A 17,275-nucleotide genomic window follows, 5' to 3' on the forward strand; every position below is an offset into this window, starting at 1 on the left:
ACCAGGTGAACGTGTCACTGCATACATGGAAGATAGGAGTGGCATCTGGCTGCGTCCGGATCATGTGGTGCCTCTCTGGCCCCTGCTCAAGCACAAGGGGTGAGATCTGCTTTGACAATCCTTCTCATCGATCCTGGGCCTGAAGACAAGGAAACCCACTCTCCTCTTCCTCGGGGAGCAGGATCCCATGTTCAAATCGCACTTTGCTTTTAATGAAAAAATCATAGGACTGTGTTCAACTCCCATCCTGGGGAGTTGCTGCAAAAGCACTTGGGGTCTTGACACTGCTCTCCCTTGCTTGCTGCCCCGCACCCAGGACTTGGCACTCCCCTGTGGGCTCCATGCAACACCCACAGGGGCAGCACCAGCACAAAGCAAGGATGGACAAGTGCCCTGCAGCCCACCCACTAGCTTTGCAGTCATCCTCGAGCAGGTCAGCCTCATCTTGCATAATCCATGTGGTCCTTCAGTATTTCCTTTCTCTCCTCATCTGTGAAGCTTTGGCCCATGGAGGCGGTGATGGAGTCTGGGATGGGATGGGATGGGGCTGTCCCTCTTGGGCACCCAGTTTGCCAGTGGGAAAGGCTCCTTGTTGGTGGGTGATGTTTCCCTCCCCAGCCTCCTGTCCTGTGGGACCTTGAACAGGCATGGGATATGCAGAGCATGGTGGCATGAGCCCAGCTGAGCTGGACATCCCTGCAGGAAGGGCAGGTATAGTCCAAGGTCATCCAGAGGACACTAGAGGAGCTCTGAGTGTACAAGAGGGAGGCTGGGAAAGGAGAAGCTCCCGAAAAGCTCCAGTTGACAGCTGGAGGTGGGCTGGTTCTTCTGGTTCATTGAGCGTGTCACCTGCAGCGGTGACACCCAGGCCTCGTTCATGCTGGGTGGCAGCAGCCAGTGAGGTTGCCTTTTCTGCTCACAGCCAAGGTGGTTATGAGAAAAATGCGTATTTTATGATTGGCTTTTTGCAAATATGGAAATGAATATTATATGTGTTGTGTTAGAAAGTAATGCTGTATTAATTCTCTTAAGTAGTGTGTTAAATATAGTTTTAAGTTATAACAAAATGTTAAAATAGAAACTATGCTATGTAGGATACTTTTTTTAAAGAAAGGACTTGCAGCAAAATAGCAGCCACAGGACACCTAAATTTTTCAGAGAAAAAGAATTTATGGCCCTCTCATCAGAAGAAACGAACTTCTTCCTGCCTTGAAGGTGCTGCTAGGATTCAGAGGAAGAAGTTGACGATGACCAGACAGAATCCTGTATTTGAATGGAATTTATGCATCATGTGTGAAGTATATGACTATGCAACAGGCTATTGTTTTAAGGGTTTATCCTTTGTTACCAGGTGTCCTTTTTTGGGCTTGTGCCGCCCAGAAAAAGGTACCCAGACATCCGTAACTCTTTGTCTCTATTGTCTCATATTGTCCTAATTCAAACTGTCCAAATCATTATTACTCTAATCGTATTACTATTTTTATAATCATTTTATTACTATTAAAGTTTTAAAATTTTAAAAACAAGTGACTGGCGTTTTTCACAGTTACATTGGAGCTGAGGTCAGTCACTGCCTGGTCAGGGTGCCGTGCGGTGGAGGAGACTCAGCCCGGGTGCCACAGCACAGCCTGGGTGGGGCAGGGTGGCAGGAGTGAGTGACCCTCTGAGCCGTGTAGGGCAAGCTGGACGAGCTGCAGGCTCCTCATCCACACAAAGGGTTATACTGACACATTTGATGAGCTCATCTATAGGATGGGGAGGCAAAACACACCTGGGAGGGTGCCCTGGTTCCAAACCAGATCCAGGAAGGGCTGAGAACATAACTAAGGAACTCTTCCATTCTCTCAGGATGGGTGTCTGTGGCTGGCAAGGCTACAGCTGGAACAGGGCCATGGAGGGAGGCAGAAGAGCAGAGAGCAATGTGTAGTCCTGACCAGAGGACCATGTAGAAGTGGTGGAGGAGATGGGAGCTATGTGTCTCCACTCATCAGTGAAGTTATGGCTTGAAAATCAGATTTACTCCTTTGTCATTGATGCAGAGTGGAGGGTACCAGGTTCTGGTACATCCAAACCCACCAACCATGCAGTCCCTTGAAGAACCTGGGAATTCCCTGCATCCTTCTGCTTAGGTGGGTCAACAGCTGCCCTGGGAGATGTTGGGCACCAAGAATTTCAGCGCTCAGACGTTTGTAAACGGCCGACAGGAGCAGTCACCGCAGAAACGGTTGCGCAGGACAGTTTCCCACTGTGGTTAACACATGTCGGTGCTGGGGGACCCCTGCAGTTGAGGCTCCTTCTCCATTCTAACAGTGACTTCAGGGCTTGAAGGGATTTGATCCTTATGCAAGCATCACACCATGCCAAGATCGTAATAAGTTTGTTTTTAGGGTTTTTTTTCAACTGATACACTATGTGTGTGAACAGCTGTGCCACACAGCCATGCCCATGTGATTTGGCTGCCTCCACCGGGTCCCCCTGCCCCTGGGGGCACCCACAATGTGTGAATGACCCTGATCAAGGCTTGCCATGCAGCAGAAACAGCAGGTTTTCCTGCAGTGGGGCTGAAGGGGAAGCCCTGCTCACATTTGCCTTGCTGATGAGGCCGTGCTAGAAGGAAATGAACGGTGCTGGGTTTGCAGATCAACACTGTGAGCAGGTTTGCAGCTGAACAAAACTCAGTGCTGAGGGGTGCCAAATGTCCACGGAGAAACATCCCCATCCTTAGCCACTCCCAGGCACCCCCAGGTCCAATCAGCTGTCACCCCAAACCCGAGGTGTGCCAGGGATGCGTTGCAGCCAGGCTGGGTGCCCTGATGTAGGGACTGGCCTTGGAAATAGCTGTGCCAGCTCATGCCCGCTGTGTTCCTCACAGCACTGTGGCTGCCTGCTGGGGTTTGCAGGATGCTCCAGCTGTGGTCAGCAGTGCTGCCTTGCTGAAGCACTCTGGCAGTGCTGCACAGCCTCGGGAGAGCCCTGCCTTGGGCAAATGCTGGCATGAAGGCAATAATGAGGACAGGAGGATGCATGCAGTGAGGCTGGAGGCTTAGCAGGCACCTCACTGCTGAGCTGGTCACGCTTTGGGTGAGAGCAGAGTCCTGTGGTGCCTCTGCCTCCCACTTTCCCGCTTCTCAGACGCCTCTAAAAGCAGGGAAAAAGCTGTGCAGATACACAAATGCATAGCAGAGGGCTGGTGTAAAGACATTCTGGTCAGAAATGCTGTAAGGGAACGGAAAAAGCTGGAGAAATGCCAGCAAGGCATGGAGAAGGGAACCGCAGCACTGCTCTAGAAGCGGAAGATGAGCCCCAGGGAGAGAGAGGTGAGAAGCAAACCACATGTGAGTTTGCAACAAGGCAGCTGAAAACAGAGAGCAGCCAAACTTGCTAAAGCCACAGATGCTGTTAGCAAAGCTGTCCCACCCACAGCACTTGTGGCAGAAAAGCCAGGGGAGCAGAGGGGGTGGCAGCCCCAGCAGCCCAGTCCTACTTTTAAATTCATCAAATCCCAGGCAATATGCCAGCCCAGGGCATGCAGCACTGTCTCAAGTTATTTTGAGAATCAAAGACACAAGGACTTAGTTTCATATTCAGACCAAGAGCTGATTTCCTGGAAATCATTTTCTTTGGCTCAGAGGGGTGCCTAAGGCAGCACAGGCGCTTCCTGTTTTGGTCAGTCACACAGTCCATTGGGCACAGATTTGAGAGGCTGTATTTGCTGGCCATTAGCTTTTCAGTAAATCACATTTCCCAGAAAGAGTTTTAGGCTGGGTGTACTGCAGCTACTGGGCCTGTGTGGCTGGTACAGAGCAGTCCTTGGCACTTTTCAGGAGGGTGGATGCAGCCAAGACCCCTCACCTGCCTGCTTAGGGGCTGTGTCAGAGCCAGAGGCCTCCCAGCCAGGTTTTTGGGATGCAGAAGAGCTGCCCAGCTTACCCTCCCATCACACTCACCAGGCTTTCAGCAGGAAAGAGTGAGTGCTGGTCACAGTTAGTGTCAGAGGATTACTTTGGAGATGCACCATCCTGTTTGGGCTGGAAAAGGGGCTTTCTTGGGGCCAGTCTCTTCCCAGGATAAGAGAATGAGAGTTTCATCCCACATCCACCTTCCACTGTGTTTTAGCCCAGCTTTTCCAGGACATATTCACAGACTGCACAAGGCTGTACTTAAACATCTTTAATTTTATTTCTTGTTTTTTTGGGATATCATCCTCCACAGCTGGAAACATCACGGCATGCTGGTACACACTGATCCTGCTGAGGAGGCTCCAGTCTCCCAGGTGTGGCCAGGATGAGATGCTGCTCCCTCTTTCAGCCCGTTCGAGTGAAGGTGTTGTGCCCAGTCCTGTGGGGAAGCAGACTCTCATTGGTGCCCAGCCAGCAGCAGGGCAGGGATCCCAGGGATCCCACATGGACTGGGGGTTCCTTGGCTCACCTGGTGGCTTTCCAGTCATCCGGCTCCGAGTCGACTTTCTCCCGCAGCAGCCAGGAGGTGTGCAGGACCTCCTTCCCATCGTCCCCGTTGAAGCACTGGCCCACAAAGACAGCTGTGGAGTCTAAAGCAGTGGTGGCTGTCAGCATCCCAACAGGACCCCAGCTGGTTTTGGAGCTTCACAGGCATCAGTGAGTTTAGTGCTCATGGAGCCTGAGTGGATCCCGATATTTGCAGGGAAATGGTGTGTGGCAGAGGTGTTGTCAAAGCAACCCTTGGTGCTGCCTCACCCAGACCTTGTTTTGGGAGGTGTACTGCTGTCTGCAGACACCACCCACAGTGGGGAGAGGTCAGGGAAGGAGAGACAGGGGACAGCAGAGAGAACAGAGGAATTGGGATGAGCACTGGGAACTGCCTGTCTGTGCCCACCCCCATCCTTGCTCCTGGTGTGCATCTCCATCCATCCCTCCATCCACCCAACCACTCCATCCAACAACATCCATCACGCAACCACAGACCTGAGAACTTCTTCCAGTTGACAGTGAAGCCAAAGGTGCACTGTCCATCCTCATCCAGGTGCTGGGAGCCAGTCAGTGGGGATGGCTGGATGGGTTTCTCGGCGCTTGACACAGCGGTGTGGTACTCGCCAGAGAAGGTTCCATCCTTGCCAACCTTGAACACTTGCATCTTGGAGCCCAGGTCATTCTCCCACCAGCCAGTCAGGTTGCACGGCTGGGGACAAGCAGACGTGTCCCTGGGGGCTGCCTGTACACACCCATACAGGCTGAGCCCCTGCCCACACCCCCTGATGCCCACGGGTGCTGGCACCCACCTTGATATGCCTTCTGCTCTTCCCCATGGTCGCCTTTTCCTCCTTGCTGGCCTTTTTGTCCCCAGGGTGCTCAATTCCCTGGCAGAGGATCTTGGAAAAGAACACAAGCACAGGTCAGGCTGTGGATGGTGGCACAGCAGAGTGTTTCTGGAGTCCTGAGAGTGCTCGAGCATTCGTTTTTAAAATACTTGATTTGTAAAGTTGCTGCTATCTCAGCTACATCAAGAGGGCCAAAAGCTGGGGTAAGCCAAGCAAAGGGGAGAGGTGAAGAAGAAAAGTAAAAGGTGGAAGCCTTGGGCAGGCAGGAACATGGGTGGGACCCCTGCTGTAGCCCTGGCAGGTGAGCTGTGTGAGTCCAGGCACGTCTGCCCGTGTTTGTGGGTACCTGTCCTGTGCTCAGCACACGTGTAGCAGGGCAGGGAAGCTCTCTGGGGTGGGCATAGCCCTCAGGTCCACAGTGGGCTCCATCTCAGGCAGAGCCCTGCACATCCCACCTGCAGCTGTAAGCCCTGCCTGCTCTCTGCTGCCCTGCACCGTCCGAGACAGGGGCAAGTCACCTCCGGGGGCAGGGTCCCCGTGCTTCCCCTGCCCCAATTCCCCTCCAAGTCCCTGGGAGAGAAGTGGGGGATTTCCATATCCATGGCTCCTGCAACAGGGAAGGAATCTCCATGCACATCCCTCCCGGGCACACGGACTACCCTGGAGCATCACTTCCCTCATCTCCCTCGGGAGCGTTTCCCGTCTGGGTACCCGCTGGAGCAGGGGATCCTCCTGTTGCCGAGTATTCCCCCCGCAGATGGCTCTTCCACGCGTGTCCCACCCCGAGCAAGCGCTGCAGCTCCCATATCATGTTCCACCTCTCCGGCGAGTGTCCCACTCGTGTCCCTCCCCGAACACCGGGATCCCCAGGTGTGCTCCCACCCAGACTTCCCCGGAGCCGAGTTTCCCACGCTGGCTCCCAGCAGGAGCCCCCACCTGGAAGCCCGCCGCAGCCGCGGCCACGGACACCCCTGCGGGCAGGGCGAGAGCGGAGAGGACGCGGCGGCTCATCGGGATGCAGCTCGGGATGCAGCTCGGGATGCAGCGGCGGCAGGGAACCGCGCCGTGCTCGTGAGTCACAGACTTATTTATATTCGGCTCCGCCGCTGCTTTCCGAGAAAGCCCTGGGTGGTACCTGAAGGAGGAACCGATACTGGGGCACAAGGAAGGGAAAGGAGACAGGGAGGGCAAAAGTTGTGGGGACAAGGACAGGAGCAAGGACAGGGATGGGCACAGGGCTGGGGATGAAGACAGGAAGAGGTTGTGGTGGGATGGGAACGGGAACTGGGGTGGGAAGGGGGGCAAGGATGAGGGATGGGGATGTGCACGTGGATGTGCACATGGGGACGGGAACAGGGGCAGGGATGGGGAGGGGAACAAGGGTGGGAGGGATGGGGACGGGGCAGGGATTAGAGGCAGGGATGGAGATAGGCAGCCGGACTGGAACAGGGATGGACACAGGAATGGGTATGGGCAGAACAGGGATGCAGGAGGGGTTGTGTGGGTCTGCCCACTGACATCACCCAGCCGGGGGGTCTTTAGCTCCATGTCTGCTGGTTGAGGGCTGGGTCTAAGTTTCCATCCTGCCCTGCTGGAGTTCTTGTGTCCCAAAGCACCCTCAGGTCATCGCAGGTGATGGACAGAAGGACAGAGATTCATGAGGACTGGGCAAGGCATGTGTGCAGGGACAGCAGGTGATCTGCAGTGGGTCCAGGGAACTGGGAGGTGAATGAAACAAACTGGCCCCAGCAGCAGTAGAAAACCTCTGAGTAGGGCATTGAGGCTGGAGGTGAGCAGCCCAGTTTGCATGTACCAGGCAAGAGAAAAAGGAAAATGAAATGTCAATAAAAGAACAGGATCACACCAAGGTCAGGGACAGGATGTGAGATACAGCTGATGAACACAGATTGTGACACAGAGGGGGTGGCGCCCCCAGTGCTGATTTCTCCTAAAGCTCTACAGTTTTACTTTCAGTTTTCTTATTAAGCAAGCACAATCATTCTCTGTCCCACTGGGTGCCTTCTCGGGAGGAACCAGGAGCCAGGGAATTTGCAGTTGTTGAGGTAATGAAATGACAGAAATTAAATTAAATTAAATTAAATCTTGTGTCCTGGGCCAACATGGTTGTCAGTGGCGTTGTGCTTCTCTATGCAGGGCTCCCAGCCTCATCCCACACTCACACTGGGGTCCCAAGGCTTTAACCTCACAGACCACTCAGAGAAGTCTTTGGGTGCTTATGGTGCTGGTGACAGCCACAGTGGGTGTTTGGGGAGGGGAAGCAGGAGAACGATCCCAGCACAACCAGGGCAGTGCCAAGGATCAGTGGGGATGAACTGAGGGCTCTGTGCAGAATGCAGGCATGAGGATGAGGGCACAGGGGTGAGGATGAGGATGCACGGTGACTTTTAACCAGAAGCTGAACCACCAGGCACATCAACCAGTGGTCAGTCAGTACAAGCTTACCCTGCAGAGCCTCAGGTCTGTGTGCTCTGTGTGCAGCCCCAGAACCCAGCAGGGACTGAGGGAAAAGAGCAAAGGCTGAGGGAGGCTGGGGAAGGACAGGCACACTGTGAGAGGAAGAGGAGGGCAGACAGGCACGTACACTTTCTCAGGGCACCGTGTGCTTTCTGCCCCTTCCATCAGTCTCTTGCCCCAGCAGCTCTGCAGCTGCCAGGCAGCATTGTTCCTCACACCCTTTGCACCCCTCCCTGCCCACACAGCTTCTCCCCGTGGTGCTCAGGAGCAGCAGTTAGGAGCTGTGCATCGTGGATTATGTAACTAATGAGCTGGAAACTTCATGAGCTGCTGAAATGATGGATTAGTGAATTGTGGTGTCAGACCGGTGCATAGGGCATCAGCCCTTGTTTGATTTGTTTCCTTTCCTAAGGAGCTGATAAAAAGTTTAATGTTCAGATAACATCCTGTGAACATGAACACCAGAAAGGATCCGTATCCTGTTCCACTCCCAGCTGATCAGGTGGCAGCCAGTCAGTGGGAAGTACATTATGCCCACATTCATACAACAGGCACACCTGCAGTACCTGGCTGCAGCCACCCGCCCGGCCCTGCAGCTCCCCCTGGAGTCCCAGGCCTCTCTCCCGATCCCCCCAGCATCCTGCCTGGATTTTGGACCGCCCCAACACCCTGGATTTCCCTCTGTGAGGGCTGGCACCCAGATGTCCCCCATATGTGCATGCAGCACCGAGACTCCCAAGCAGAGCAGTGGCTGGAATTGGAGTTTGATGGGAGGATGGGGCAGAGAGGGGTGCAGAGACAGCAGATGAGGCCAGGGGAGAGTGCTGGCTTGCCTGCATGTGGCTTTCACTCCTACCCTCAGCTGTGGGGTGTCCTGCTGCCCCACACTGGGGGCGCTCCCTGGAGCCACCCAGCCCTGTGAATGTCCCAAATGGGTGCACAGGCAAGAAGGCCCCTGCTGAGGCCTGAAACCATGGTCAGGAAGCAGAATTACTGTCCCCCAGCCCCATCTATCCCATGCCTTCCAAAACACTTCCCTGTTGTCCCCCTGCCAGAACCCTGCTCTCCCCATGGCCACCCACACAGGGCTGCTTGTACGCCAGGGACACGAGGGACACGCTCTCTGCTCTGTGGGGAAAGGTTTATCTGGCTCCATGAGGGAGGGCAGCAAGTGTGGGAACGGGGAGCCCCACCAACAGGCGGCTGGGAGGCACTGGGAAGAAGCAGGGCAAAGTGAGGGTGTGTTCCCTGCTAAGAGCCCAGCTTGGGACTGGGACAGGGGGGAGACCTGGGGATGCAGAAGGACAGCAGGGTGCAGGCAGCACTGGTCCCTGTTCCCATCAGTTGATGTGGGTGAAGATGGAAGTGCTGAGTCTGCAGGGAAGCTGTGTCAGCAGGGTGGGAGGGAGGGCCGTGGGGTGAGATGGCAGGGACAGAGCCAAACCTTGTGGCTTTCCAGGTGTCCCTGTGTCACAGGATCTCTTCCTGCAGAGCCACGTGCTCTCCAGTGTCTCCTTCCCTTGGTGATCCATGAAGCCCGCAGAGGCAGTGCTGGAGTCTGGCGAGGTTTGAGAGAGGCAGAGCAGGGTCAGAGCCTGCACCTCAAGACAGGGAAGCCTGGGCCACCTACTCCTGGCAGACAGACAGACAAACATGCCCTGGACAGAGAGATGGACTTCCCTGCCACACTGGCCAGGTGGACTGCTTCCACATCACTGGAGAGAGCTGGGCATCAGCCCTGCCACTGGACAGACAGATGGACACTCCCATCACCTCTTCCAGACAGCCCTGAAACCCCCTACAGACAAGCTCTCCCACCACCACTTCCCAAGGCAGGAATGTGTGCATGTGGCCAATCTGTGCCCACAGCCAGGGCTCCTCTGGGTGCCACAGGGGATTTGGGCACCAGACGGGGGGGTCCCCACTCCCAGCATGGGCAGAGGGTCAGTGTCACTGCTGTAGCTGAGAGCTGCCACTGCACAGTGGATCCAAAGGTGGGCTGTCTCTTGGCACTGGGATGCTGCTGGACCCCTCGCAAGGCTGACACCAGGATCTGCTTGTTAGTGGCTGCCACTGCAGTGTGGCAGGAGCCCAAGAAGGTCCCAGCTCTGTTCATGGCCAAGATGGTCATATTGGAGCCCAGCTCATTTCTCCACTGCCCCTGCAGGTCACACTGGGGACTGGGGGTTGTGTGGGTGGCTTGGGCAGTGCTGAGCCACAGTTCCTCCTTCCCACACCAGCAGTGACACGTGTGTCGCATGGCATGGCCCCTCTGTGTGACAGCTGAGACCAGCACATGGGCACCAGCTGGGACAGCACCTCTCCCTCCCTGGGCAGGGCAGGGCAGGGCTGGAGGTACTGGGTACCCCCCTATAGCAGGGACAGGAGACCACGGTACCCCCAAGCACAGCACAGCCAGAGCTGGCAGCCTCCTTGGTCATGGACACTGCGCTGTGGTGTGGCATGGCACAGCCAGACACAGCGGGGGGAGAGAAACACTGAGTGCTGGGGTGTCACAGGACAGCACAGCATGGCATGGGAGAAACATGCAACCCAGTCAGCCCTGCACACTGTGCCCCAAGGGTGGCACAGCATGGCAGAGCAGTCTGTGGCACAGCACAGAGTGGCACAGCACGGCAGGGCATGGCATGGCGCCAGAAAGCACAGCAGGAGCAGGCAGCCCTCTGGTCATTCCCAGTGCACCACAGGGATGGCACATGGATGTGTGCCACATCCATGGATGGCACAGCCAGGGCATGCAGCCCCTCGTCCCCCACCCAGCACCCGGGACAGCACAGCACAGCACAGCACAGCACAGCACAGCACAGCTCAGCACAGTACAGCACAGCACAGCACAGCACAGCGCAGCACAGCACAGCTCAGCACGGCTCAGCACGGCCAGACTGCCCCAGGGCTGCTCTCACCTCCCTGGATGCAGCACCACGGGCCATGAGCAGGGCCAGGGCGAGCAGCAGCAGCAGCCCTGGGTGCCCATGGTGCAGGTGGCCATGGGTGGTGCCCTTTTACGGCAGAGGGGGCTGTGGCTGGGCAGCGGCTGCTGAAACCAAAGGGCTCCTGCCAAAGGACACCCGTGGCACATGGGCAGCCGGGCACTGCTCCAAGCTGAACAGGCTCCTGATCCCCTGGGCTGGGGCAGGGGGGCCCCAAGGGCCATGGCGGGGTGGGCAGGCTGCAAAGGAGGGCTCTGTGCCATGGAGGGTCACAGCAGGGGATACACATGAGGCCTCGGGTGTGGGGACAGAAGGGACAGTAAGGCTCCATGGAGGGTGTTGGGAGTGTGTGTGCTGAGCCATGATGGAGTTGTCCAGAAAAATTGCATTTGTTACCTGGTGCATAACAAGGCACACACCCAAGAGAGACATTGATTTTTTGTTTTAGTTCCACAAGCCCGAGTACTCAGTGTTATTCCAAATATCAAGCACACCAACTATCAAAATATTTTGCTATTTACACATCTGGCAAACAAAGGCATTAATGTTCATTGGCAACAAGTTATTTAGTTCTCTTATTAACTACTACTCTCTCTCCTATTGGTTAAGAAGTCTCCTGCATCTGATGCTAATTATTTTGTAAGCTCAGCCTTTCTCTTCTCTTGGGTTGGTGCGTTCCTTGACTCAGTGGGCCATAAGCCATGATCTACCCCTGCCAGAATTTACTTTCTACCCAGTCAGAGCTGCTTCAGCACTGAGTTTTTCCTGATCCAGTGGTCTTTATTAGTTTTTTATTTTGGGGGTTCTGCCAAGAGTCTTGTAGATTCTGCACTCTTTGTGTCCATTACCAGTTGTATATTGTTCATCCCAAGTTTTGTAACCTGCACCCAGGTCTGAGATCATTAAAGCCCATCAAGATCTAAACCTTAACAAGGCAATTCTACCAAGTAAGATCTCTTTCTAACACCTTCACATAGCTTAGAGCTTGTTTGCTGCTCTCTGTTTCACAGGCTAAATGTCCTTTCTTGTCGATTACCCTTGAAAGCATAAAAAACCTCAAACACCAAAGAACAAACCTTTTAAAGAAATATTTTACTTATCCCACATTTTGCAACAGCATGACAGGAGACTGTGGGTGTTTTGCAGCAAAACTTTATTGGGAGAAGCAGGTGGTGCTGCAGGAGCAGGGGCACACCCCTGGCACTGCTGCCAGCCTGGGCAGCCCCCGCTGCCCCCTCACTCCTGTGACTGCAGGCGGGTGAAGATGTTGGTGCCCACCCTGTGGGGACACAGAGGGGGAGATGTGAGGGAGGGATGTGACAGTGTCCAAACACACACCCAGCCCTGTGTAACCACACCACATCTGCACCTTGGCAGGACCCCAGGAGGTGGCATTTTTCCTTACTGTGTTTTACCCATGCACAAAGCAACCAAGTGAATCTTGCCATCAAGATTTGTTAAGCTGTGCTTTTAAAACAGATAGTAAACCTGCTTTTGCCAACACCTGTGAGAGTGGCTCTGCAAGCAACCTAGAGCACTCCCTTGTGACAGCCCAAACCCGGGGGTGCACAGGGGACATGTGCAGGGCAGGGACAGGGGGCTCACCTGGTGGCTTTCCAGTCATTTTTCATGTTCTCCACACGTGACCTCAGCAGCCACATGGTCTTCAAAACCTCCTTTCCATCCTCATCCACAAAGCACTGGCCCGTGAAAACAGTGATGGAGTCTGTGGGGACAAGACAGGAGAGGAGGGGAGCGTGGCAGAGGTGGCAGGTCAGTGGCTGCCCCAGCACAGGGGACAGTAGAGCCCTGCTGTCCCCGGCCTCTGGGGACAGCGGGATGGGGAAAGCAGCAGGAGGGCTCAGGGCTGGCGTGTCACACGGACATGGGCAGGCAGTCCAGGCTCCAGCCCCTGCTGCCTCTCCTGCAGCCTGGGACTGGCAGCTGACAGCAACCGAGGAGCTCCAGGGACAGGGATGGGGGAGCTCCAGGGAGGGACAGCAGTGGGGATAGTGCAGGGGAAGGCAGGGAATCAGCAAGGGCACTGCAGGGAGGGCAGAAAAACTTCAAGAGCAGAAGAGGGAGGGCAGGGGAGGTCCAGGATACCATAAGGAGGCTGGGAAAAAAGTACCTGAAAAGCTCCAGTTGACGGTGAATCCAAAGGTGGGCTGGCCCTTCTGGTTAGGGCTCTTCTGCATGGATCCCTGCAGTGGTGACACCTTGATCTCGTTGGAGGTGGCTGTCACAGCCGTGTGGTAGGAGCCAGCAAAGGCACCATTTGCATTCACCGTCAAGATGGTCATGTTGGAGCCCAGGTCATTGACCCAGCGCCCGGTCAGGGAGCACTGGAGAGCAGGGAATTCAGCACTGGTGCCTGCAGCCACAGCCCCCTGCCCACCCCACCCTGTGCATCCCACCCTCACTGTACCTTTTTCACAGCGAGGCCCTGAGCCCCCAGGGCCAGGAAGAGCACGAGGAGCAAGGGAGTTGCTTGCACCATCTCTGCAGCAGGCAGACAGCTGATGGACCTGGGGATGTGCTCCTTGCAGGTCTCTGCTGATGCTCCTGCTCCCTCTCCTTTTTATTGGTGCCAGGTCTGTGGGTGGCACCTCTGGCCAAGGCATTGTGCAATCTGGGTGTTTCCTAATCTGTGGTTCCCAGCCATAAGAGGAGGTAATTGCAGCAAACATTCCCAGAAATGAGAGCTGAAGTACTGAAAATGTCCATTCCTGCTCCCCTGACACCTTGCAGGGAGGCCCTGGCTTCTGCCGATCAGTGAGTGCTGGGAACTGGTTGGTGGGGAAAACCCCTCTCTGGAGCTGTTGTCCATTGTGTCACTCATTTGCCACATCAGTTCTGTACCCAGGGTTTGATTTTCCTTAAGCCTGGTGACCTCAGGACTGGCTGCAGTGCACAGCTCACCCTGCTCTTCCTCACCAGGCATGCCCATGTGCACTCACCCACCACCCAGATTCTTTTGGGACTCAGATTTCCCATCTCCCCCACCCCCAGAGTGATGAGTCTAGGAAGGTCTGATGTGCATGTTAAGCTGTTGTTTTCACAAACTGGTTTGTGTTGGAAGGGAATTATTTACTTAATGAGAAGCCAACATTCATTGAATATCTGGGACATTGGATCTTAATAGTGACAGAAGTTGTATTTACACAAGGATTCTTAGACAACTGTAAGAACAAATTTTCATCATTCCCCTTATGTTGTACTTGTTGCTGGCTAAGGAAGCTGAAGTGAATGGATTCAGCCCAGAGTTTCTCACCCATTTCTAAATGGTTTTTAAGGCAGTTTCCTAAAATACATGTTTTCATTCCCCAAGTCATCATAGCAAAAACTGATGGAGCCTACTCACCAGAAAATAATACTTTTTGTAAACTGGAGACAAGGCAGTTCTTTGCAATGTCTCAAAAATAAAGAATATTTATTTTTATTTTTCTCAGTTTTTGCTTACTCTTAAATTTCACATTTGAGCCCTGGTTTCTCTCTGACAGCAAAATTCATTGCTATCCCAGCTGGAGAGCATCATATTTCTGCTGCTGGCATCTCCACAGCCCCCTCTCCTCCCTACAGGAGCCCTACAGCCCTCTTGCACTCTGCCTGGAAGAAATCCCTGGTGAGAGAGCTGGCTGGCTGCTGCCCATTCCTGCCCCAGTGTTTTCTGTCGCAGAAATCAATTGCATAACAAGGTGTGTTTTCCCACATAGCTGCCATTTGCTCTGACAGTTTTTTGGCAAGCAGGTGCTGCCCAGAGCATTGCCAGTGTTTGGGACAACGAGTAAGGTCAGTCTGGGAAGGCTGTGGGGGCCAGGAGGGACAGACATCGTCCCTTCTCCATCACCCCTTCTCCATCACCCCCTCTCCATCACCATGGTCCAGGGGGCTCCTGCAGGAACCCTGTGGATGGACAACACAAAGTCTCCGTGCTGCTGATGGCAGCCCACAGCTCCTTCACAGGTGTAGGTTTATTTTAGCATCACACAGACAATATTGTTTATTTGTTCACATAATCTTTATTTTTCCGGTACTTAACAATCCCTTTAGCTCATCTCTCAGGGTCAGGGGGCAGCTCAGTGCTCAAGCAGGCAGATTTCTTGAGTGACCCCAGCTGAGTGCTGAGGTGTCTCCATGGGGTTTGCACCCTCCAAAGATCAGAGAGTAAAGTGGCTTGGAGCTGGCAATCACCAGAAGGATTAAGTTCTGCAATGCCATGCCTGAGCTCTGGCACAGCAGGAAGTGAGGGCAACTGGCAGGCAGGGAAGAAAGCCAAAGCAGGAAGCACTGAAGAAGTTAAAAGTCATCAGGGCTGTGGTTTAAAACCCATGTACGTTCAGGGCGTTGTGAAAAATAAGTGCTGGTGGATAATAATAAGAAACGGTTAATGAACGATTTAACTGGCTGCTCAAACTGGGGTTGAGTCAGCCTTGAAAAACAGTGGAGTAGGCAAAATGTCTGTGACCAGGGACTGTCCTCTCAGGCCTCAGCTCCATCCATGCAGAAGCTGACAAAAGCTGAGCCTATCAGATACAAAACTAATTGAGGTGATACAGCCCAGAGTGAAAGAGAAATCAGAAATATCCCTTTATACAGACTGAACCCCAACCTTTGGAAGGCACGTTGCCTGGGGTTAAGGAACAGTATTGATGCATCAAAGCAATACCAGTCCAGCCAGAAGCTGTGCTGTCTCCAGTGCCTGCTCCTGTTCCTTGCCAGCTGGATCAGGACATCACTGCTATTGTTGGAAGCTGCCAACAGGATACAAATGGAGGTGGGAACCCCAGGTGCTCCTCACTGTTGTGCTGGCACCCTGTCCAACCAACCTTGCCACGGTGACCCTAAGGGACTGCATCTCCATCCCTTTCCATTGTCTGTGGGCTTTCCCATGTGAGGATGACACCAGCTGCTCTGGGGGTGCTGCAGCCAGGACAACCTGTCCTTCCTGGGTATTGTTACTTGTCTGCCTATGTGGTTGCAGGAACACTCCCCTGGGAAGTGAAGAAAAGGCCATTTGTCACCCAGTGACAGCTCTGGGCCACCACAGCGATCGCCTGCCTGCAGCAGCTCCCAAGGCAGAAAAGTGGGGGAAGAATGCTCACAGCAAGTAGGACAGGCTGCTTCCCACCCCAGCCCTAAAGGCTGCTAGGGACTTAGGGAACACTAAGCTCTGAAGACAGAAAGAGCTGATAGTCTTCCCTGTGGTGTCCTCAGGGCCCTCCTGCCCTTCACTGTGATGTCCTCAGAGATGCCCTGCCCTACCAGTGGTGTTCACAGAGCTCCACTGTGATGTCCTTCATGCTCTTTTTCTGTCCAGCTCTGAGATCAGGTGAGCTCCCTGTCCCTGCCTTGCACAGGTCCCCTGTGCATCCCCAGAGAGGACAGGGCTGTCCTACCCCATGGGTGTCCCTTGGTGGGAGGCTCAGCCCCTCTGCTATAAAAAAGGGGCCGAGTGGGCGTGGGGCAGCAGCACAGGCAGAGCCCAGGCACCAGGCACAGCCACCACTGCCATGGGGACCCCAGGCTGCTGCTGCTGCTGCTCGCCCTGGCCCTGTGATGCTGCATCCAGGGAGGTGAGGGCAGCCCTGGGGCAGAACCTGGCCGTGCCATGCTGAGCCGTGCTGTGCTGTCCCAGGTGCAGGGTGAGGGGCTGCAGCCCTGGCTGTGCTGTGCCATGCTGTCTGCTCTTGTTGTGCCCTGCAATGCCACCCAGTGCCATCCCACTCCATCCCACCCTGTTCCAGTGCCATCCCATGAGGCAGTGTCTGTGACCATGGGAATTTCCAGCTCTGGCTGTGCTGTCTCTGTGGGTACTGTTGGCGACTTACCCCTGGTATAGGGGAGTACCCAGCACTCTGAGCTCTGTCCTGCTCTGCCTGGGGAGGGAAAGGTGCTGCCCCAGCTGGTGCCCATGCCACAGCTCCCTGGTGCCACAAAAAGGGGCCATGCTGGCCCTGCACATGCAGGACCCATGTCCCACTGTTTAGGAAGGCTGGAGCAGTGGCTATGACTCAGCAGTGACCAAGGCATCCATCAAAACTCACCATTCCCAGCAATGTCTGGGAACACAACAGGAAGGGCAGCAGACCTCCCTAATCCCCATGCCTCCCTAACCAGGTTGGTGCAACCTTCAAAGGCTGAGCTGGCACAGAAAGGAGGAAAAGGAAGCAAGGTGCCCAGCCCTGGGCAGAAGGGCACAGGGTTTGGTTAACCAGCTCAGCTGCTCCCCACAGAGGTATTTTCTGGCTCCTGGCCTTACCTTGTCTTGCAGGCAGCAGAAAAGAAAGCAAGGATCAGGTCTTTTGTGCCATTACGTGTGGAGAAGTGGATAAGGAGGCACATCCCTGCTCCCTTCAGCAAGGCTCCACAAGAGCCAGCTTGTCCACCCAGACACCACTGGGACTGTTCCCTTCCTGCCTCCCTAGCCCTAGTCCAGGAAAATAAAGGGGAATTGCAAGAGCTCCCTCTTCCTGTTTGATCCTGTGCCAAAGAATTCACCAAAGAAGAACAAGAGTAGACAGCTGGATAGATTTATTAAGAACTGAAGTGA

General features: G+C 54.6%; 2 protein-coding genes across 2 annotated transcripts; both read right to left on the reverse strand.

Moving 5' to 3' along the window:
• Positions 1-4,155: 4,155 nt before the first annotated feature.
• Positions 4,156-6,629, reverse strand: LOC129132948 (avidin-like). The gene is made up of 5 exons (XM_054652493.2): positions 6,233-6,629; positions 5,258-5,347; positions 4,944-5,157; positions 4,429-4,549; positions 4,156-4,338 (listed from the first exon to the last, which is right to left on the reverse strand). The coding sequence occupies exons 1-5, from the start codon at positions 6,305-6,307 to the stop codon at positions 4,305-4,307; spliced, it is 534 nt and encodes a 177-aa protein (XP_054508468.1). The 5' UTR covers positions 6,308-6,629; the 3' UTR covers positions 4,156-4,304.
• Positions 6,630-11,858: 5,229 nt separating this feature from the next.
• LOC129132645 (avidin-like) lies at positions 11,859-13,308 on the reverse strand. The gene is made up of 4 exons (XM_054652022.2): positions 13,151-13,308; positions 12,854-13,067; positions 12,328-12,448; positions 11,859-12,001 (listed from the first exon to the last, which is right to left on the reverse strand). The coding sequence occupies exons 1-4, from the start codon at positions 13,220-13,222 to the stop codon at positions 11,959-11,961; spliced, it is 450 nt and encodes a 149-aa protein (XP_054507997.1). The 5' UTR covers positions 13,223-13,308; the 3' UTR covers positions 11,859-11,958.
• Between the last annotated feature and the right edge of the window lie 3,967 nt (positions 13,309-17,275).

The sequence above is a fragment of the Agelaius phoeniceus genome, chromosome Z (assembly GCF_051311805.1).
Source record: "Agelaius phoeniceus isolate bAgePho1 chromosome Z, bAgePho1.hap1, whole genome shotgun sequence".
In the NCBI taxonomy this organism is placed as follows: Eukaryota; Metazoa; Chordata; class Aves; order Passeriformes; family Icteridae; genus Agelaius; species Agelaius phoeniceus.